The sequence below is a fragment of the Chlorella variabilis genome, assembly GCF_000147415.1.
Source record: "Chlorella variabilis unplaced genomic scaffold CHLNCscaffold_4, whole genome shotgun sequence".
Lineage (NCBI taxonomy): Eukaryota > Viridiplantae > Chlorophyta > Trebouxiophyceae > Chlorellales > Chlorellaceae > Chlorella > Chlorella variabilis.
The window spans coordinates 1,074,931-1,095,792 of NW_005435084.1; the positions used below are offsets into that span (position 1 = coordinate 1,074,931).

The window sequence follows — 20,862 nt, forward strand, 5'->3', positions numbered from 1 at the left end:
CCTCCCCGCCGCCCTCCCGCCTGGCAGAGATCATCAGCCGCCTGCAGGGCTTCACCCACCAGAACCGCGTCAAGTGCCTGCTGATGACGGTGGCGGCGCACCACCTGAGCGACGAGGAGATTGGCGGGCTGAGGAAGGTGGGCGGGCGCCCGCTCGCGCAGGTCGCAGGCGCCAGCGCCGCTGCCCCGCCGGCCGGCGCACCGCCACATCGCCACACACGCTCGCTCACACACTCACACATATGTAGTTGTTGTCACAACAACGACAGCTGCATCAGCCGCACACACACACACACACACACACACCTGCACCTCCCCCTGCTTCGGGCCCTGCAGATCTTCCACTTTGTCGACGCCGACGCCGACGGCGAGATCAACCTGCACGACCTGACGGTCGCCCTGCAGCACGCGGGCCTGGAGCTGGAGCAGGCGGGCATCTCCAGCCTGCTGGCGGGCCTGGACCTGGCACACCACGGAGCGGTGGGTGGCGTGGGCGTGGGCGTGGCGTGGCGTGGCGGGGAAGGGTGGCGGCAGGCGCAGGCGACCGCGCCTGCGGGCTCGAGAGATGCCGCCCTCACACACACACACATATGCATGCTATGCGCACGCCCACACCTGCCTGCCTGCCCGCCGCAGGTGCATGTGGAGGAGTTCATTGCCGCGGCCCTGGACCAGCGCAAAGTGCTGAACGCCAAGACCGTCAACGCCGTCTTTGGTGGGCAGTGGCAGGCGGGGCCGGACCGGGCCGCGCGACGAGCGTCTTCTTTGACACTGCCGGCTGCGTCTGCTACCGTGCCTCTGCTGCTTGCCCTGCTGCTGCTGCCCCTGCCTCTGCCTGCCCCCTCCTGCCACCCACCATCGCACATACCTGCACTCTCCCTCCCCTCCATTTTCGCACCACACATACACACACACACACTCTCTCTCTCTCCTCACCGCCCCCCTGCCGCGCCCCGCCCCGCAGCCGAGCTGGACACGGACCGCGACGGGCTCATCACTGTGCGGGACCTGAAGGATGCGCTGGAGGAGTGCCACGTCAGCATCCGCGCCGACACGCTGGCGCGGCTGATGCGGCGGGAGGGCGCGCTGGACAGCCAGGGCATGGTGTCAGCCAAGTCGTTCTCGGTGAGCGGGGGGTGGGGGTGGGGGTGAGCCACGTGTGGCAGTTTGGCACGGGGGGGGGAGGGGTTGGCCAGGAGCGAGGGGCAGGCTGATGAGGGGTTGGCATCAGAGATGAGGGCTGGAGGGGGGTCAGGGGAGCGGTGAGGGGCAGTCGGTGAGGGGCGGGCGATGCGGAGGAGGACTGGTGCAGCAGCGGCCTGGCGCATGCTGCCCGCTCGCTGCGCCGGCTTTGCGTGGCTGCCCCTCTTGACCCGCCTCGCGCCTGTTGCCATCCTGCCCCTCTCCCTGCAGCAACTGCTGATGGCCGGGGCGGAGGCGGAGCCTCTGGAGCTGGAGCAGTGGGTGCAGGATGTGCACCAGTTCTCAGGTGGGCGCTCCCCACGCTGTGCGCTGTGGCCAGCTGGACGCAGAGCGGGCAGGCGGCGGGGTCTGTAGCCGAGGCCTGCAAGCTTGCGCCCCTGGCCTGCCGCTCTTTCCCTCACCTCGCTCTCAGCCTCCTCCCCTCGCCTCCCCTGCGCCCTGCCTCCCCCGTCCCGTACCCACAGCTGCCAGCAGCTTCCGCCAGCTGGCGATGCTGGTGGTGGCACGCCACATGGAGCCCGGCGAGGTGGAAAGCCTGCGCCAGCTGTTCCAGCAGCTGGACGAGGAGGCCACGGGCACCATCAGCCTGGTGCAGCTGCAGGAGGCGATGCGGCACATGGGCAAGGAGGTGGGGGAGGCGGAGCTTCGGGCGCTGCTGGAGGCGCTGGACATCCGCCACCATGGCGTGATTGAGTACGACGAGTTCCTGGCAGGTGGGCAGGAGGGTTTCTGGGGCTGCTGGGCTGGGGCTGGCAGCGGGTGGGGTTGTGGCCGCGCCCCCTGGCTGATCCTGTCCCTGCCCGACCCTGAGCCCTGTGCCTGTGCCAGGCTGAGGCAGCATCCCTGCCTCGCCTCGCCCTTCGCACTCTCTCCCTCCCCTCTTCCTCCGCGCAAACACTCGACCCTCCTCCCTCCCTCCCTCCCTCCTGCAGCCTGCCTGGAGGAGCAGCACCTGACCGAGACCAAGCTGCGGGCGGCGTTCGAGTTTTTCGACCACGGCCGCAACGGGGCGATCACAGAGACGGATGTGGTTCAGGTGGGCGGGTGGGGCTGGGAGAGTGTGGTGCGGCTCGGTGGAGGCGGCGATGTGTGTGTCCCCTAGTGATGGGGGGTTGGTAATGGTGTGTGCATGGTGATGGTGCGCGCGTCGCTGGAGGGGCGGCCAACACATGTTGGGGAGCGCAGCGAAGCGGAGCGGCCTGGCGGAATGTGTCCAGCGCGGTCGTCATGGCTCCGCCCGTTGCCACACATCTCCCCCGCGTGCGGCGCCGCCCTGCCGTGCCGCCATTTGCCCTGTTCGCAGGTCCTCAAGGAGGTGGGCATGGATGCGGCGCAGGCGGATGAGCTGTGGGGGGCGGCCAGCGGCGGCAGCAGCCCCGGCGGCAGCGATCGTGCCTCCTCGCCTCCCTCCTCCCGCTCTCTCTCGTACGAAGACTTCCGCCGCGTGCTGCTGAACCAGCCGCCTGGCATAGTCACAAAGGTGGGCAGACTGTGGTAGCAACGGCGGGAAACCAAGTTGTGTGGGTGCCTTGGTGGCGAGCGGAAAGGGGCGGCCACTGTTCGCAGGCGGCAGCAGGCTGCCGTGCAGTGCCCCGCGGCTTGGTGGCCTGCCTGCGTTGGCCGGCGTCCCTCGGGCCTGCCCAACCCCTGCCTGCTCAAACCCTGCGTGGCTGCAGGCGCTGATTCAGTCCGCAAGCCGCAGCAGCTTAGAAGGCGTGAGCAGCTTAGAAGGGGTGGAACATCCTGCGGCGGTGCCAGAGCTGGCGCCAGCACCGCACCCGGCCGCAGCTGCGGGCGCCCCTGCCTCCCCACCTGCCGCTACGCTGCTCCTGAAGACCGCGCTGCAGAGCATCCAGCGCAGCGCGTCAGCTTCGGACACCGCCGCAGCCGGCCAGCCGTCGGCCGGCGCGGCGAGCACCGCGGCTGCGCCCGCGGCCGCCAGGGCGTCGCGCCGGCCGCCGCTGTCCCCCAACCCTTCCCGGCTGTGTCGTCCGCCGTCGGAGAACGACTACGAGCCTTCGGTGAGCAGCGCGGAGGGCTCGCCTGCGGCAAGAGCGGCGGTAGATTTCACCATGCCGGGCCCCGAGCCACCATCCCCCATCGACCTCCTGCCGCGCTTCGAGCCGCCGTCTCCCATCGACCTGCGGCCGCGCAGCAGCCCGCTGAGCCCCTTCCACCTGCGGCCTTGCAGCAATGCCGACCCTCCTTCCCCCATCAGCCTGCTGCCGCGCCACGAGCCGCTGAGCCCCCTGGGTGCCAGCAGCCTGCTGCAGCAGCCGGTGGGGATGCCGCCACCGCGCCCATTCGCCTCTTTGGGTCGCACCACCAGCGCGGGCAGCCCTGTCCTGAGCCTGGCGCCGCGGCAGGCGCCCGCCAGCCCCGGGAACGGCACCTTACATGGCGGCGGCGCCGCTGGCGGCAGCCCCCGTGGCTCTGCCGCCGGCTTGGGCGGCTATGGCGGCACCTGCGGCATGACCCTGCAGCAGATCCTGCAGCAATACTCCAGCAGCGGCTTTGGGCGCACCAGCAGCAGCCGGCGCGGCAGCATGGACACGCCCCGTGGCGGCGTGAACCGTGACAGCACATTCACACAAGCCAGCGACGCGTCAGAGTCGTGGTTGGGAGACAACTGAGGCGCCACCTGGCCCTGCTGCAGCAGCAAGCCTCCGAGGTGCCGCAGCGCGCTGCCTCGGCCTGCCTGCGGCAGCACCTCCAGCTGTACCACATCCCTACCTCACACACCCACCTACATGTTCTGCCTAGGCCGCTGCCCAATTGGCAGGCAGCCCGCTGTCTTTACGCGCCCCTAGAGTGACTGATTACACACGTGAGCAACTGATAATGCCTATGAGCTGCCCCCTGTTCCTGCCTTGCTTGCTTCTCTCTTTCTCCTCTCCATTTTTTTCACGTTCCCTATTTTTCACTTGCCCTCAGCCTTCCAAAGGGACTCCTGCTCCCTTGGTAACCAAAGCCAAGTCCACATGGCCTAGATGGCGCCTCTGCTCAGAGGCATGGCAAGCGACGACAGCCGCAGCATTGCAAATGCGCAAGATAATTCAAGAGGGTTGTACCGCAAGAGAGAAACGGATACGGGTGATGACTCTAAGGGATCGGATGCCAGGCTGCAATACTGAATGGGGCTGCCCGCACTCAACAAGATCACTCTCCAGCTGCAAGAAGGTAAGGTGGTGTGGCTGACAACGGGGCCGCATCTCCCGTCTACTCCATGGCACGACGCGCTGCACAGCAGGGGTGATGCGAGGCGGGCAGGACACGTTGGTGGTGCTGGAGGAAGCTGCACAGGGGGGGCCTGGGGGCTTGCCAAACGCATCCTGGCGCTGCACGTGCTGAGCATGCTGTGGTCGGCGGCAGCACCGACCCTTCTTTTGCGGCGGCGGCCTCTTCCTGGGTGCCGGGGGCGGGGGCCGCTTCTTGGGCGGGGGCGGCGGGCGCCGCTTCGCACTTGGCCTGGGCGGCGGCGGCGGCGGCTTCCAGTGCACGCGCTTCATCGTGAGGTCCCTCAGCCGATCCACGCCCAGCTTGCGGGCCAGGTACTTGAGGTCCAGCTCGCCGCCAGACCTCAGCCACATCAGGCAGGGGACCATGTGGTCTGCCACGCCCTCATGGTACGCCCATGCCACGTTCATTTCTGCACAGAGGGCGGCGGCACGCGCGCAGGCAGCGGCAGATGGGGTGGTTTTTGGCTGGGTTGTGTGGCGGCGGCGGTGAGCGGCGACCCCTGCCCCGCCAGCACCCCGCCCTCACCCTCGAAGATGGTGCTGCGGTCTGATAGGACGCTGAGCATGGGGGCCTTGCTGGGGCTCATGTGCAGCCAGTCCACCCTCCCGACCAGCTTCCTGTTCCACTTGGCCAGCGGGTTGTTGTCCGTCTGCAGGCAGCCGGGCGTGGCAGCCGGGCGTGACAGCCGCTGCGGTTGGTGTGGTGTGGTATGCAACACATCCGCATCCGTCTGCACGCTTGCTCTCGCCCGCTCAGACCAGAAGAGCGGCCTCCAGCAGCGGCACCCACCAGGGCTCCGATGCGGGGGTCGTATTTCAGGTTGCCGTCGGCGTCCAGGAAGCCCAGCCGCTTCATGGCCCGCACAATCTCCGCAGACTGGCGGGCGGTGATGACGGGGGAGCGGTTGTAGAACCAGAGGCGGTCCACGGGGCGAGACTTGACCTGCGGGGTGAAGGCCCGTGTGCAGGTCGGGCCAGGGAGCGCATGTGAGTGGGAAGGGGCAGGACGGGGCGGGAGAGGAAGGGGCACCACCACTGCCAGAAGGGGGCATGCAGGGCAGGGCGAGGAGGCACATGGCAGCAAGCGGCCACCCGTGCCCGCACTCATCAGCACCGCGCCACCCACCATGATGTAATCTGCTGGAACATTGAACCGCCTTAGGTCCTGTATTCTGTCCAGTATCCGGTTGAAGGTCCTGTTGTCCCTCTGCAGCAAGACCTCGGGCCCGGGCCCGCCCTCAGAAATGCGCGTGGGCAGCCCTGAGGGCAACGAGTGTGGCTGCATGCCATGCACCGCGCCCAAGCCCATCAGGCATGGCGTGCTGCTCCCTTCTCCTGGTGGCAAGAGCCTCACCTCCATGGCGATGAAGGCCACCGGAGGGAAGTCAGGGAACTTGAGCTTGCCGTCCTTGCCCTCCAGCCCCCACGACCGCCAGCTGGACGGCGCATTCACCTCTGCGGGCAGCGGGGCAGGCAGGGAGGAGGATCACGCGCTTGCCTGTCAGCGTGCTCCTGGCGCTTCACACCAGTAGAAGCGCTCCTGCCCCGTCACAAGAGGACCAGATGGATCTCGCCCGCTGCACCCGGCCCGGCACTGGATGCAGTCACCATGGTGCCCCGCGGCTGTGCCCCCCGGCCTGCGCGCACCCGAGATGATGCCCGCGGGCTTGATGATGCCGCCAAAGTTGGGATCCCAGAAGTTCTTGATGACCTTGGTGGCAAAGGCGGCGCCCGCGGAGATGCCCAGGGTGTAAACGGGCAGGTTCTGCAGCCCCGTCTCGTACAGGAAGTTCTGTGGGCACCCGCCGGCAGCCGCAGGCGTGAGCAAGCGGCTGGGAGCCAGCGCACGGCGGCCAGACCCCCGGGCGGGCTGCGGCGTGTGGCGAGCAACCCCCCAGGGTCCGCTCTCATCTGCCTGCCCGACCAGCGGTGCATCCATCGACCCGCTTCCTGTCGTCCTGCGCAGCCTGCCCTGGCACATGACACGCCCCTGCACCCCCAGGCCCCTGCGGCCTCCCCGCCTCTCCACACCTGTATGGTGTAGGGCGCTGTCCACTGGTCACTAGTCATCGGGTCAGTCCCTGAGCTGAAGCAGCGCCCCTTGCGGCTGCGGTTGCGGGACTCCACAGCCAGCACCGCAAAGCCGTGGGCCAGCGCCTGCGGCGGCAGAGGGGCACGCAGCGGGTGAGCGGCCAGGCGTGGGGAGGCGGCGTGAGAGCTGCTTACAAGCGGGGCCTGCGCTCGCCTGCTTGGTGTGCGCCACCTCCTCCGGCAGGCCCAGGCACTCTCGGCAGTGTTTGGGGTGGTAGGGCCAGCTGCCAGAGGCGTCGTGGTAGCAGCCGTGGAACATCACAAGCTGCGGCAGGCGGGGGCCAGGAGGCGCGTGAATGTTTCATGCCCATTTCCACCTGGATGGTGCCATGGGGCTGATGAGCTGACTCAGCAGTGCAAGTTCTGAAAAGGAGGAGATCCATCCAACTCCTGATGTAGCATTCTATCATCGGGCGCAGAATCAGCAGCGAGGGCTCACCGTGCCGATGGGCTTCTCCGGGACCTGCGCCAACGGCAGGCGGCAGAGGCGGGGGCAGCAACGGCGCTCAGCTACTCCCAACCCGTTCCCCCGCCCAGCAAGGCCAGGAGGGAGGCTTGGCACAGGCGCACCTCACTGCCAGTCACATGGGGGCTGCTCCCAGCTGTCGCCCATCCATCCGTGCGCTGCTCCCTGCTCTTGATGCTTTGTCCCCGCCTGCCCCTCTCCCACAGTGGGGGGCCCTTCTCTCCCCACCTGGTAGTAGTGGACGAGGTCGTAGAAAAGCATCTTCTTGGGGATCAGGCCCTTGTTGTACGGGGAGTCCCACACGCCCAGCTGCCATGTGACCACCGCCGAGGCAAACAGCTGCAGCGGGCGGCGGGGGGAGCGGGGGCAGCAGCGGCTCTACAAGCCTCCTGGGCAAGCTACCGCGGCGTGGACTGGCAGCGCCCAGCAGCAAGCCGAAGCATCCTGCTGCTGCCTGCATGCCGGCAGCCTCTCCCAGCGCTGGCAGTGCAGAAAAGCACCTTGGCCTGGATGTCCGAGGCATTGACGGAGTCGAGGTTGGCGGGGGCGGCCATGGCAGACACCCTCGACTCCACCTCCTTGCCGGTGTTAATCTCCTCCGCCACCTCGAGCATGCCACGCAGCATCTGCTGCACTGCCTGCTCGTCCGGGTCCAACGCCGCCGCGCCGCCAAGGCCGGCCAGCAGCGCGGCGGCAGCCAGCAGCAGCGCCGCCCGGCGGGCGGCCCCGCTGCAGCGCGCCATCCGGTGCTGGCTAGAGGTCTTGGGCGGCGGGACGAGCTGCAGGGGCAGGTGGGAGCAGGCAGGCCGCGTCATGGTCGGAAACGGCCAACCATGGGGGCGGCTGTAGACACCGCAGCGACAGATTAACTGATCAAGACGGCTCGGAAGCACTTTCAGATGGGCGGGGGGGACGGCAGGCACACCATTCCCGACAGATCCTCCAGTTGGAAGGCGCACCTGCGAGGAAACGCACGATCAGATGGCCCTAGAGGAGCCTTCGGGTTAGTGCCCGCCACCCAGAGATGAAAGACAGTGTCACGGCCAGCTCCGCCCCCCAACTGCTCTGCCTGCTGCGCCATGCTGTGGCGGTCCGCTTCTGGGCGGTAGCTGCAACATGTTGGGTATGTGGAGGTGCACCTCGGGCATGCTTCACTGTTGTGAACGACGCAGACTTCATCAAATCATGGTTGCGTGCCATGAGCAAGCAGGCGAACCCACCGACGCCAGCCGCCGCTTGGAAGACAGGCACCGCCGCCCAGGAAGCTGCGGCCGTTCATCCCACGATTTCAGGGCCCACCACACGTCCTTCTGGGCACCTGGTGGTGCCACATTGGCAAGTCTAATTACGAAGATTCGACCAAAAAAAACAATTGCAGCATTGCATGACGCAGGCGAGCAGAAAGAAGGGTAGGCAGTAAGGGGTTGGTATCATGAGCGTCATTTGCTTGGGGCGGGCACGAGGTATGCATCGAAAGCGCACGCATGGGCAGCTGGCACCAGCCGGCGCCCACAGGACAAGGGCAAGCAGCAAAACAGTGCGTGGGGTGCAAGTACAATCTAGTTGCACACAAAGGATACTCATTCAATGCGTGTATATCCATTAGGCCTGAGACATCGTTACGTAATTAGAATGCGTTGCGTGAGGCCACCCTCCGTGCCGAGGAGGCATGGCCACGAATCAATCGACGGCCTGGCCTGCCAGTCCGTCGTCCCAGCCATGCCTGCCACCCGGCTAGCGCAGCTGCTTGGACTTGCTGCCATCCGTCTCCTCCTCCTCCTCCCAAGGCGCCAGCGTGGCGATGTTCTCCTTGCTGGCCAGCTCCGCAAGCGCCTCGGCATTCTGCAGGCGGCAAGCGTGGGGCAGCAGGCACGCGCACACACAGCACTCAGCACACTGCTGCCTACTTGGGCGCGGCGCAGCACTCCCGGTGCTGGCAGGGCAGCGGCGCATGGTGCAGGGCGACACAGGGGCGGGAGCTGCTGGGGCCCAGCGCACCTCCAGGTCCAACGCAATGCTGCCGTCCTGCAGGCGCAGGCGACGTGCGGGGAAGCCGGCGCGTTGGGACATGATGAGACGGAGCCAGGCACGGGCTAGCCGCATGCACCACACATATGAGCAGCCCTGGCTGGCCCGCCCAGCCGGCCACGACTGTGGGGGCCGCACCACCACCTGCACCCGCACGCCCCACCTGGCAGGCCGCCATGGTCTTCACGTGCTCCAGCTCATCGTCCCGGATGTTGATGAACACATCGTACAGGTTGCTGCAGGCGGTACAGCAGGCGGTACGTGCAGCGACCCAGTCAGCAGGCCGGCCGCCACCGCCGGGTGCATCACTCGATCTCAGGCAGGCAGCACATGCAAGGTGCGCTGGTGGAACCGGAGCCCCAGCCCCGACACACGCACACGCACACATGCGCACACACACACGCCCGCCCGCCCGCCCCGCACCCGGCCCCGGCGCCGGCCTCACTTGCACCGCGGCCTGCGCAGCTCCCCCGCCGCCTTCCAGCTGGTCTGGAACTGATCGAACAGGTACAGGTCGCCGCTCTTGTAGTACGCCAGCGCCACCAGCGGCGGCGGGATGGCCTGCAGCCGCTCCCGGTTCTGCTCCGCAAACTCGGCGTACGTGTCGGCGGCGTGGCCCTGGCGCATGGGGAGGGGAGGGGCGGGTGGGGCGGGAGCGGGAGCGAGTGGGTGGGTGCGGGGCAAGCAGGTGTGCACGCGCCACGAGACCTGCATGCCCCTCGCTGGGTGCGGGGCCAGCCCTGGCCGTGGCGGCTCAAGAGCACACAGGCTGGGCGTGCCAGGCGAGAGGCAGCTAGCTAATGTGCGCTGCCCCGGCCCATCGCAACCCCACCCTGCTGAGCTCCCCCCACCCACCTCCACCATCTCCATGAACTGGTAGGATGCGGCCGGAGAGATGAGGTAGATGAGGACCAGCGCCCTGCGCCAGGACCACAGCAGGCAGGCCGCGGTACCGTAAGGTACCGTGATGGCCAGCCTTCGCAGAGGCCCGCCACACGTGGCGGGCCGTAGGCCCCGCACGACGGGCTGCAGGCCGCATTTGTACGGGCCGCAGGCAGGCCGCAAGTAGCCTGGCGGGCGGCCTCACCAGTAGTAGAAGACTGCGGCGTGCTCTGCCAGGAAGCGGTCCCCCCAGCGCAGGTCCCCGCCCAGCGCCTCCATGATCTGCAGGTGGTGAAGCTCGTTCCACTCCTCCGCAAAGTGCACCTGCGGAGCGGGCGGGGGGGCGGGGGGCGGGGGGGAGGGGGGGGGTTCTTGGTTGGTGGTGGTGGTTGCAGCGGGCATGCGTGGTGTGAGTGTGCGGGTGTGTATGGATGTGTGTGTGATGTGGGTGCGGGTGTGGTGGTGGAGTGGTAAGGGTATGCAGGTGGGCAGCAAGGCAGGACGGTACGCGTGGCAGAGGGTGTGAGGGCGGCGCGGCGTGGGGCGAGACGTGGAGGCTGCCGCTGAGCTCGGCGCGGCTGCTGCGCCTTGCCTTGCGCAGCTCGGCTCCAGCCCGCCACCAGCCCAGGCTCTCGTACAGGTGCAGCTGCAGGGGACGAGAAGGGGGCAGGGCGGCTGGAGTGGATGGCAGCGGGTGGGCGGCAGCAGCGGCAGAGGTCTCAGCACCGCAGGCCTGCCCGCCCGGCGCCCCACGTTTTCCTTACACCGCCACCCCTGCCGTCCGCCTCGCCGGCTCTTGGGCCCAACAACCATCTTCCACCCCGCGCTGTCCACCCCGCGCTGTCCACCCCGCGCTTTCCACCTCCGGCCCACCATGGAGATGTAGACAAAGTAGGGCATGCGCGCCACGGTCTCCAGGATCCAGAAGCGCTCGATGGGGCGACCCGCGTACATCACATCCAGCGCCCAGCACAGCGAGGCGTAGGCGGCGCGGATGGCCAGCGGCGGCGTGGTGGCGGGCCCGCCGCCCGCCGCCCACCGCGCCCGCTCCCGCGCCGTCACCTTGCCATCGTCCAGCGTCAGCTGCCGCACCTTGGCCAGCACCTGCGCCAGCACGCAGGGCGGCCGCGGCGGCGGCACCGGCTCTCAGCGGCAGCGGCAGCTGTGCTGTGCAGCGGCGGCGGGCTCGAGCGCCAGCACCACCGCGGCTGCTGCTGCGTGCCAGGGCGGCGACTGCGCGCGGCGGCTGCTGCGTGTCCCGGCGGGCGCGGGCGCGCACCTCGCGCTGCACAGGCGTGAGCTCTCCCTCCATCTGCGTCTTGGGCGCCTCTGTGAGCTCATTCAGCACATTCTGCTGCTCCAGCCACACATCCAGGCGCTCCAAGGCGCTGCAGCGCAGCGCGGCACAGCACGGCACAGCACGGTCGGCGCGGCGCGGGGCCAGGGAGGCGAGCGCGGCAGCGCAGCCGCAAAGCAGAGTCGGCGGCAGAGTCGGTGGCAGGCTTGCCGGCTGACCAACTCCCGCCCCCCAAGCAGCCGCCACACCGTGCCGCCGCCCGGGTCCTCGCCCGCATCCCCCACCTGCGCGCTGCCTGCCCCGCCGCAAAGCCCAGGCGGCAGAGCAGGTTGGGGCTGCTGCCGCCGCGCTGCGCCGCCGCCGTCGCGTCCCGCTCCACCTCCTGCAGCTCGTTGTAGCGCACGGCGCGGCGCACCGCCCGCAGCTCCCGCTTGAAGTTGTCCACGCTGAGCGCCAGCACGTTTTTGGGGATGGTGCCGTAGTGCTGGGAGGGGATGCGGGTGGGAAGGGAGGAGAGGGAAGGAGGCGAGGGTGCTGCGGCTTGAGTGCTGCCGGGAGCAGGCCAGGGCGGCGGGGGCCTCGACGCGTGCCAGGCGAGCAGCAGGCGGGCGAGCGGCAGGCCCCGCGGCTGTTCGAGCGCCGCACCTGCTGGTAGATGCGGCCGGAGCCGGAGCGGAAGCCGTAGTCTGCGGGCATGGGGTGGATGACCTGCCCCTCCTCATCCAGGAACGCCAGGCGATCCGCCGCCTGCAGTTTGCCGGCGCCGCCGCTGCCGTTGCCGGGCGGCGTCCCCGACCAGCCGGCGGGAGCCGCCGGCTTGGCCGCCGGCTTGGCCGCCTCCTTGGCCGCTGCACGCACCCGCTGCGTGCAAAGCCTGCGGCAGGTGCAGGAGAGCCAGGCGGGGCGGGCTGCCAGGCTCAGGGGCAGCGGCAAGCCGGCGGCGGCGGGCGGTGGCGGCAGAGCGCCAGCATGCTCCCAGGACCGCCGCACCTGGTGCGCCGGCCAGGCCTGGCGGGCTGCAACAGCGGCTGGGAGGCTGTGTGTCTCCCCTGCATCGTGGGCGCGAGGGTTGGCAGCCGCTGTGGCGCTGGCTGGGGCGAGCGAGCGGAGCTGTGGAGGCTCCTGGAAGTGCGAGCAGACTGCCAGGAAGAAGGGTTTATAGGGAAGAGCTGTGGGGAGGGCGTAACCGTCTCGCTCTTCTTGTTGGGGTTGTCGAGCTGGCGGTTCCGCATGCATGCATTTCTCCCTCAAGCTCATTCCCTGTACAGTGTCTAGCAGTGTTTGACCAAAGGTTGGAGGGTGTGGATTGCGCGCCATTGGCACCATGCCGTCGACCACTATCGGCTTCCGACAGGCCGCCTCCCCCAGCGGCACAGCGGCAGCAGCAGCAGTGCCGACATGCGCGATACTCGGGAGGGCACCGAGGCGGCGGGCGCTGCGCACCTTGTGAGACTCCCCTCCCCAACCAGTCAGTGTGCTCTCCCATCGACACGCAGCCTGATCGCATGCACCTCGCCGATGCAGGAGCAACTACCAGACCGACCGGGAGCGCGAGCTGGCCCGCAACGTGCCGGCCGCGCCGCCCGCCCGCGTGCCGCCCCCTCCGCCGCCGCCGCCGCCACCGCCGCCGCCAGAGCCCGTCATCGTGAGCAGCGCTGCCTGTAGAGCTGTCGTATGTGCAGGCCGTTTGGGGTTGTACAACAGGACGCCCTTAATAGCACTGCAGCCATGCAGGGCTGGGCCGCTCCCTAACGCTGTGCTGCGCTGCGCACACCCCGTCCCCTGCCACCCCCCACCCTGGCAGGAAAACGAGCTGCGCATGTCGCGGCGCGGCATCTTTGGCATCATGCTGGGCGGCACCGCAGCCTACTGGTTTGCTGTCAGGGGGGGCATGCCGCTGGCGGCGGTGGACCGGGGGCGCAATGTGGCGCTGCTCAAGACCAAGGGAGGCAACCTGGTGGCGGCCACGCAGGTGGGGGTGCCTTGCCCGCCTTGCCTGCCTGCCTGCCTGCCTTCCCGGCTGCCCAGCTGCTGGTGGGCGCCGCTTGGGCTCGGATGGAATGAACCACATCTGCTGAACCTGCCTAGCACGCGCTCACCATGCCTACACCACACACACAATTACGCACACGCCGGCTGGCCCTCCCCACGCTGGCCCTTGGCGTCACAACGCCTGCGCACCCCCTCCCTACACACACATACAGGACGACGCGGGGCGCGTGTTCATGTTTGACCGCGCCGGCAACATATATTACGACACAGAGGACCCGCGGCTGGGGGTGTACGTGGTGGACGCCCAGGGCGAGATGATCAACGAGTTTGTGGATGCAGAGGGCAGGGTGAGGGGGTGGGAGGCGGGGTGGGGGCGTGGGGGCTGGTGGGGGTGCGAGGCAGGGGTGGCTGGGGCGTGGAAGTGGCAGGCGTGGGGGGGGCGAGGCACGAGGGGGATTACACCTGGCGGGGGGTGCAAAGGTGTGTGCAGGTGCGGAGGAAGCACGTTGGGGCCTGCATGCCTTCTTACCCCCACCCCCCACCCCCCCCACACACACACATAACCCCCACACCACCACCCACCCGCCCTTGTCCCCTGCAGGTCATCAAGGTGCCGGTGGGCAACATCGCCGACCTGCGCACGGTGACTGTGGAGGAGATTGGCGGGGTGCCGGTGCGTGAGCTGCAGCGCAGCATCCGCGACCTGCGGGGCGGCCGCCTCACCGGCTTTGTGCAGCCCGCGGACCCGGGAAGCGCGGCGGACCTCATGCCGCCCAACGCGCCCTCCGTGCCCAACTGGGAGGGCAACCGGGTGGGGCCGCCGCCGTTCCTGGAGGACTTGGAAGTGGAGCTGCAGGTGGGGCCCCGCCCGCTGCCCGCTCGCCTACCCTGCGCGCCTGCCCCGCGCGTGTGTGTGTGGTTTGTGGTGTGTTGCGGTGTTGGTGGTGGCAGAGAGGGTGTGGGGGAGGCCATGGGCACGCTCTGCGGGCAGATGGCGGGCTGGCGCAGGGAGGAGGCAGTGGGCCAGCGCCATCCCGCCGCTCAGCCATGGGGCGCCTCCTGGCTGAGCCAACTGCACCCTCCTTCCCTGCCTGTCCGTCCGCCCTGCTGCTGTGCAGCCGAAGAGCGGGGGCGGCTTGTTTGGCGGCAGCGCGCCGGATGCGCGGGACGACCCTGTGGGCACGCTGCGCAGCCTGCGGCGAGGCGACAAGTGACGGGGTGGCCGCGCCCCTCCGCCGCTGCCCGCCTGTGGGCCCCTGCAGCGGCCCTTGTGCCGTGTGAGAGCGCCAGCGCCGCGCGGCGCCGCTTCGATGAGCCAAGGGCCTGCCGCTGCTCTTCACGTCAGCTGTGTGTTGCTGTTCGTTCCTGCGCCGCTTGCCTGTTCCTCCTTCCGCTGCTTGCTGCTGCTGCCTGTGTGCTGCTCGACTCTTATTCCTGCTACCCCCTTTGTGCTCTCCGCTCTCCTCTTGCCCCTCCTTCTTCTCTTGACCCTTGATGCCCCTTCCAGTTTTGCAGCAGCTGTGTATTGTTTGCTGTGTGAGTGTGCAAAGAGTGTAAATCGATCAATGTCTAAGTTGGTACATCACAAAAAAACAGAAGGACACCGCAGGGCACGCCTGCTGCCGCCGCTCATCCCCACCCGCTTCACGCCGCATCGCGCCACTCCCGAAACGCCTTGCGCCTGGCGGTGCTCGTGAAGCCGTCGGCATACTGCAGGCGCAGGTAGGCCTCGTCCACCCCCCTGCAGCCCCCAAACAGCTCCAGCGCCTCGGGCAGGTCCACCTGGCGGTGGTTGGCCTGGAGGAAGCGGTAGACGTGGCGGCGTGAGGGAATCCAGGCGGTGGGCGAGCCCAGCCCACCCGCCTCCCCAACCTCCACCTCCGCCTGCACCTTGGCTGCGGCCTGGCCCAGTGCTGCGGCGGCGTGCGCGGGGCTGCGCCTGTCCTCGTCGCCCCGCAGCAGGCGCCGGCCCAGCCCCCAGCTCATCAGCAGCCGCATCTTGGGGAGCGGCAGCGGGGCGCCGCCCGCGCGCCGCAGCGCGTCCAGCAGCAGGCGCAGGGCGTGAGGCCGGCCCAGGCGCCAGCCCTCGATGGCGTCTGCCGCAGCCTCCAGGCTGGCGGCAGCCGCAAAAGCCTCGGCCATGCGGGCCGCAGAGCGCAGGTATGCTGCGTCCCTCACGTCTCCCAGGCCCGCCCGCACAGCATCCCACACCACCTGCACATGCAGGCAAACAAGCAGCAGGTAGTGTGGCGGAGCGATCAGGTGTGAGGGCGATGATGCCAAGGTGCAATGCATTGTAAGGCAAACGCCCCTGCACTTTCCACCTTCCGGGGCTGCCGTGCATGAATCCCCATGAAACCGAGGCATGCTCGCACGCAGTCCTGTAGCCTGGCCTGCCAGCAACAGTCACACCCCCTCCCAGGCAGCAGCCACCCCCGCCCCCATACCTTGCAATAGAAGCGCCGCAGCAGGGCCTCGGGCTGCTTGAAAGGATCCACATGCAAGCCAGCAGCAATGTAGGCGCGGCGGTCGGCGTTGCGCGCCCCCTCCCCGTTTTGAAGCGCCAGCGCTGCCAGCGCCGGGCCGGGCAGCCAGGCCGCCAGCGTCTCGGGGGCCGCCCACGGCTGGCGGGCGCTGCTCGGCCAGCCCGCTGCCTCGCCGCCAAGGCTGGCCTGCGGCGGCGGCAGGGCAACAGAAGGGCGGGTGGGTCGCCGCTGCAGCCGGGGCAGTGCACCCCTTCTCCCATGGCTGCCGTGCCTGCACAACACAACTGGATGCACCACGGCACAGGCGTGCGCCACCGCCTCCACCACGCACCTGCTCCACCCAGGCCAGCAGGTCGAGACGGGGCCGCACCCAAGGCCGGTAGCCAGCCTCCATGGCCGCCACCGCGGGGTGGCTGCCGGCCTGCCCCAGCTGGGCGCGCCAGTCCACCGCAGCTGCCAGGCTCGCCACCTCAGCCTCCAGCTCAGCGGCCAGCTCAGCCGCCTCCACGTCAGCATACTCGCAGCCGGGGTGGAAAGCGCGCCACCTGGCCTCCACCTCAGCCACCGCCTGCTGCAGGTCGACGCCCAGCAGCGAGGCGATGGCGGCAGCGGAGGTCGCGCAGCCGGCGGCCTCCCCAGCAGCCTCCGGCGGGCGCGTGCACCGCCGCAGCTCCTCTTCTGCCACCGCCAGCCGCAGATCGTCGCAGTCCTCTGCGGCAGCCGGCAGGTGGCAGGGTGTGGTGGCTTGCACTGTCTGGTTGTGGTGGCGGAAGCGGTGCGTGCAGCGAGCGAGGGATGGCTGGGGCCCAGCCAGGGCAGCACAAAAGGAGCGGCGCCACCATGAACCATGCTGAACCAACAGATCCAGCCTGGCTGGCCTCCCTCGTATCTACCGCCTCCCTCCCCCACTCAAGCCTCCGCATGATGACAGATGCAAGCATGCCGCTGCCGGCGCACCTGCCGAGAGCGCCGCGTCTCCGCTCCTCACAGCGCACAGCAGCCACATGAGCCAGACCTCAGTGCTGGGCACCACATCGAGCGTGCGCGCAGCAGGGCCGCCCTCCAGGTATCGCAGCCGCCTGGCAGCTGCACCGCAGCTGCACCCGGCCTCATCCTGCCCTCCAAACAGCTCGGACAGCAGGCGGGGGCGCAAGTCTCGGTACACAGCCATGCACGTGTCAAGCACCTGCGCAGCACAGGAGCAGCGCAGGAACGGGGCAGCGCATCAGAGCAGACAGCAGCGCTGCCCTCCCTTTCACCCCCGGGCAATTCTGCAAGGCTAGTGAAAGCAACGCACCTGACTCCCAACCCGCACTCCCACCCACACTCCTCCACTCTCCGCTGCTGCCCAGCCCGCGTGGGGAGCCCACCTGCTGCGCCGCCCAGTCCCTGAAGCTGGTGCCGCCCCGCCCGCCGCCCCCGAGGTCCCGCAGCGCCTTTGCCAGCACCAGGAAGGGCACGGTCCGCACCTGCTCAACTGCGTACCCCTGCGGCAAGCAGCAGGCGGGCGGGAGCAAAGCAGGGGACAGGCAGCAGGGCGGGTCACCCTCAGCAGGCGCAACCTGAGGGTACGGCATGGGCAGGAGCGAGGCACAGCGCGGGTGCCTGGCCCGCGGCCGGCGAGCCCACGCCTGCGCGTGACGCAGCACCGCGCTTCTGTTGCAGCCGGCGCCAAGCGCTCACCAGCGGGCTGAGGGTGCACATCCAGGCGAGCAGGGGCTTGGCGTGCAGCCTGGCCACAGACCAGTGCTGCGGGCAGATGTAGAGCGGCAGGGCGCCGGTGATGGGCTCCCGCCCCTCCCCTGCCACCACCCGAGCGCCGGCGCCGCGCCCAAAGCCGCCGTGCACGTCTGCACCGCTGCGGCCGCTCAGGGCGAAGCTGAGGGCGTCCATGAAGCTCTCGGCAGTGATGCGGGTGGGCTGGATGGCCTTGATGACGAGGCGGGAGGGGTCCATGATGGCAGCCTCGGGCCGCTCAACATCCAGCCCCAGGCACAGGCAGTCGCCCACCGCCAGCGCCTCGCGCCAGTCCAGGCAGGAGACGGCGCAGGCGCCCAGCGAGGCGCAAGCGCCGCCGGGCGGCTGCAGGGTGGCGGGGTCGCCCAGCTCGCCCAGCGCGGCCGCCACCCCCGCCTCCACCTCCTCCAGAAGCTCCAGGTTCTGCCCCACGCGCTTGCCCAGGTTCTTCCTGCGGTGGGGATGGAGAGCGTAAGGGGGCAGGCAGGTCGAACCGGGGGAGAAGGCGGGCAGAGCGCATGCGCCCAGCACAGCCGCCACTCCCACACAGGCCCCACCCCGCACCCGGCAGCCGCTTGCAGCCCGGCCCAGCCCAGCTCAGCCCAGCCAACCTCGGCCCAGCCCAGCCCACCTCATCGCCGCCTTGCTGAGGTGCTGGAAGGTTTGGTGGTTGAGGGAGGCGACGGCGTGGTTGGTGAGGGAGCCGTCAAGTGCGGCAGCCAGCACATCCGACTCAAACTGGTTGAGCAGGGAGGCCGCCTCCAGCAGCGAGGCCCTGGCGGCGCGGTACCCCTCCCGCCCCAGCGGCAGCAGCTCCTTGGCGCGGGCCTGCAGGGGAAAGGTGGAGGGGAGGGGAGGCACAGCGGAGCAAGAGGCGGGGTGAGCGCATTGCGTGGACGGCATCGCATGAGCGAGCTGGGGAGGGCGCGGGGGCACGCGGAGCTGGGAAAGCATGCGGCAGTGCAGCGCGCCGCCCCGGCCGGGGCAGCCGGGCATGCACCAGGGCGGGGCGCCCCCACCTGCACCGCCGCCAGCTCGCGCCTCAGCGGCGCCAGCTGCTGGTCGCGCAGGGCCTGGACGGCGGCGCTGGGCAGGCTGCGGGTGGCCAGCGAGTGGGTCCAGGAGATGAGCAGACGCTTGACGACCGCCAGCGCCTCGCCGGCCAGCTCACCCAGCGGCGCCTTCCGCCACGTCAGCGCCAGCTGGACCGCCTGCCCGCCCGCCTCAGGCACCTCCAGCCTGAGTCCCAGCCTGCTGCTGGCAGCTCGCGCCGCAGCCTCCACCTCAACAGGCCCCTCCAGCGGCACAGCCGCGCAGAAGAGCCGAGCTGCGGCGGCAGGGGCGGCAGAGGGGTCGGCGGGGGCGGCCTCCTCCACTCCCCGCTTCTCCCGCAGAACCACTGGCTTGGACAGGCCGGCCGCCAGGTGCAGCACGGCTGCCAGCCTGGCGCTGGGCCGCCTGCCAAACTCGGCGAGCTCCTGCAGGCGACCCGAGTGGTGCATGGCAGCAACGGCGCGGCGTCAGATGAGCGAGGCGGTTTGGGAAGCTGCCCCAGCAGGCACCCGGGCCGGGCAATGAGCAGAGAGTTCACGCGCTCCCGCCATGCCCTGGCGCTGGCAGGGGCGTCGGCCACCATCCACCCACCCATCCACACTCACTCACACATACATACACACCTGCCAAACACACACCGCCTGCCTCCCACACACCGCCCCCATGCGCACCCAGCCCCACCCACCTCCAGCACACGATCCAGGGAAAGGGCCCATCTGCTCAGCCATGCTCTGAATGTACTGGAACGAGCCCGGCGCGCTGCCGGCCAGGGTGAGGCTGGACAGGAAGGCGGCGTCGTGGTCCCGCCCAAAACCCAGCGTGTGCACGCACCACTCCGCTCCCGTGCCGCCACCGCCGCCGCTGCCGCCGCCGCTGCCGCCGCCCAGCCTGGCCTGAAGGGACTCCAACGCTGCCTCCACGCCGCCGTAGCCGCTGTCGCAGCCATCAGAGAAGAAGACGACAAAGTGCCTGGCGGCCGCGACGGCTGCCGCGGCGGCGGCGGCTGCGGTGGCGCCCAGCGGGGCGGAGGGCGCCGCCAGGTCAGCCAGCGTGGAAAGCGCGCGATGGAAGCAGGTGCTGCCGCCGGCGGGGATGGTGCCCACCTGCGGTGCGGTGGTGGCCGCAGGGGCACTGGTTGGCAAGCAAGCTTGGGGCGAGGGGGCCTCTTGTGAGACCGGTGAATGCTCCCGCTGGCGCACTCAGTCGAACCAAACTGCACCGCCGCCGCTGCCACCGCCATCCCACCACATCATGCTCTACAACTCACCGCCTCCTCGATCTGGGCGCCGCCCAGGCCCAGCAGGCTGTGGGCGCGGGTCGAGGTGTTGAATTCCACCAGCCAGCAGGCCTCCATCACGCCCGCCGCCGCCGGCGCCGCTTGCGCAAACCTGATGACGGCGCGCTTGGCTGTGTCCAGCGGGGACCCCGCCATGGAGCCCGAGTTGTCCAACACCAGGTAGAGGCGCACGGCCTCGCGAACAGCGGCAGCGGCAGCGGCGGCGGCAGGTGCCGGGCTGGCGGCGGCCAGCTCAATGTCAAGGGAGGTCTGCCCCAGCACGGAGCGGCACACCGCAGTGCCACCCCGCAGCATGAGGTCCGCTGGGAAGGTCATGGCGGCAGCTGGGGGCTGGTGCCTGCATGGAAAGAAAGAGGGGCTGGCGGTGGGCGGCGGGTTGCCGCGGCAGCAGGTGCAGGAAGGCGGGCGGCAGCGGCAGCCTCGACGGGCATGCTGGAGCGCCTGCGGGCATTCTGCAGCGCCTTCACGATCACGCGGCGCCGCATCGAAAGCAATCACCGTCGGGCCACTCACGCGGCGGGGTTGCGGGCGAGCAGTTTCCTGTGGAACGTCTTTTTCGCTTGATGAGCATACTAATGCTAGTGAAAATGTTAATAACAATGCATTCCTGCTCTTGACGCAGGTCAAGAGTTTTCAGGCCCCGAAATCCCAACTGGACTTGCCAGGAAGTTGCCGCTGAGCTGGAGGCGCAGGCGCCGGGCGTTGCCATGGCTGTGCTGAATCCTGTCTCTTCCCCCAAGAGGCTTGTCCAGGTTGTACTTCAAGAACAAGTTTCACTCTTGTCGATGATTGTCACAATGGGTAGCCATGCTATTAAATAGTAGGGGTAATGGGTAGGCATGGCAATCAGGCAGTGAATAACAAACAAAGAAGAGCAAGCGACCGGCAGCGCAAATGGCTCAGCGTGTGTACACATGTGGCACACATAGATAGGTAGCAAGGGGGTGGTTGGGTTTGTGTGGGGGGGTCGGGCCGCGCCCGCCATGGCGAGCGTTGACCTGCAGTGCCTCCGCGGCACCCATGAGGCTCAGACCACCACCTTCACAGGGGCGGCATGGCCCTCTGCCTTTGTCCTCCACGTCATACAGAGCC

The 20,862-nt window shown here is 69.0% G+C and overlaps 5 protein-coding genes across 5 annotated transcripts in view; 2 read left to right on the forward strand and 3 right to left on the reverse strand.

Moving 5' to 3' along the window:
• CHLNCDRAFT_20239 (hypothetical protein) overlaps positions 1 to 2,304 on the forward strand; it is a gene marked incomplete at both ends in the record, with an annotated part of 4,753 nt that extends 2,449 nt beyond the window's left edge. Inside the window, 3 exons of the mRNA XM_005850017.1 lie at positions 28 to 137; positions 1,747 to 1,915; positions 2,135 to 2,304. Coding sequence (XP_005850079.1) covers positions 28 to 137; positions 1,747 to 1,915; positions 2,135 to 2,304 — 449 coding nt within the window. The remainder of the gene's footprint in view (positions 1 to 27; positions 138 to 1,746; positions 1,916 to 2,134) is intronic.
• Positions 2,305 to 4,166: 1,862 nt separating this feature from the next.
• Positions 4,167 to 7,741, reverse strand: CHLNCDRAFT_57065 (hypothetical protein; the record flags this gene model as incomplete). Its single annotated transcript, XM_005850272.1, has 12 exons — positions 4,167 to 4,441; positions 4,582 to 4,851; positions 4,968 to 5,091; positions 5,232 to 5,384; positions 5,568 to 5,648; positions 5,796 to 5,896; positions 6,089 to 6,233; positions 6,473 to 6,598; positions 6,705 to 6,797; positions 6,972 to 6,995; positions 7,227 to 7,337; positions 7,499 to 7,741. 12 exons carry the CDS (start codon positions 7,739 to 7,741, stop codon positions 4,422 to 4,424), a joined length of 1,491 nt encoding a protein of 496 aa, XP_005850334.1. The 3' UTR covers positions 4,167 to 4,421.
• A 1,448-nt stretch (positions 7,742 to 9,189) lies between these two features.
• Positions 9,190 to 10,904, reverse strand: CHLNCDRAFT_12129 (hypothetical protein; the record flags this gene model as incomplete). Its single annotated transcript, XM_005850273.1, has 6 exons — positions 9,190 to 9,262; positions 9,472 to 9,644; positions 9,882 to 9,945; positions 10,114 to 10,232; positions 10,459 to 10,554; positions 10,782 to 10,904. Coding segments are annotated over 6 exons (648 nt in total), but the record flags the coding sequence as incomplete, so codon positions are not given.
• A 1,625-nt stretch (positions 10,905 to 12,529) lies between these two features.
• Positions 12,530 to 14,411, forward strand: CHLNCDRAFT_142128 (expressed protein; the record flags this gene model as incomplete). Its single annotated transcript, XM_005850018.1, has 6 exons — positions 12,530 to 12,534; positions 12,730 to 12,850; positions 13,010 to 13,177; positions 13,410 to 13,544; positions 13,799 to 14,053; positions 14,316 to 14,411. The coding sequence occupies 6 exons, from the start codon at positions 12,530 to 12,532 to the stop codon at positions 14,409 to 14,411; spliced, it is 780 nt and encodes a 259-aa protein (XP_005850080.1).
• Positions 14,412 to 14,841: 430 nt separating this feature from the next.
• On the reverse strand, positions 14,842 to 20,479 carry CHLNCDRAFT_50640 (hypothetical protein; the record flags this gene model as incomplete). Its single annotated transcript, XM_005850274.1, has 11 exons — positions 14,842 to 15,411; positions 15,645 to 15,869; positions 16,015 to 16,394; positions 16,641 to 16,869; positions 17,054 to 17,170; positions 17,367 to 17,871; positions 18,052 to 18,248; positions 18,440 to 18,747; positions 19,159 to 19,576; positions 19,741 to 20,107; positions 20,244 to 20,479. The coding sequence occupies 11 exons, from the start codon at positions 20,477 to 20,479 to the stop codon at positions 14,842 to 14,844; spliced, it is 3,552 nt and encodes a 1,183-aa protein (XP_005850336.1).
• Positions 20,480 to 20,862: the final 383 nt, after the last annotated feature.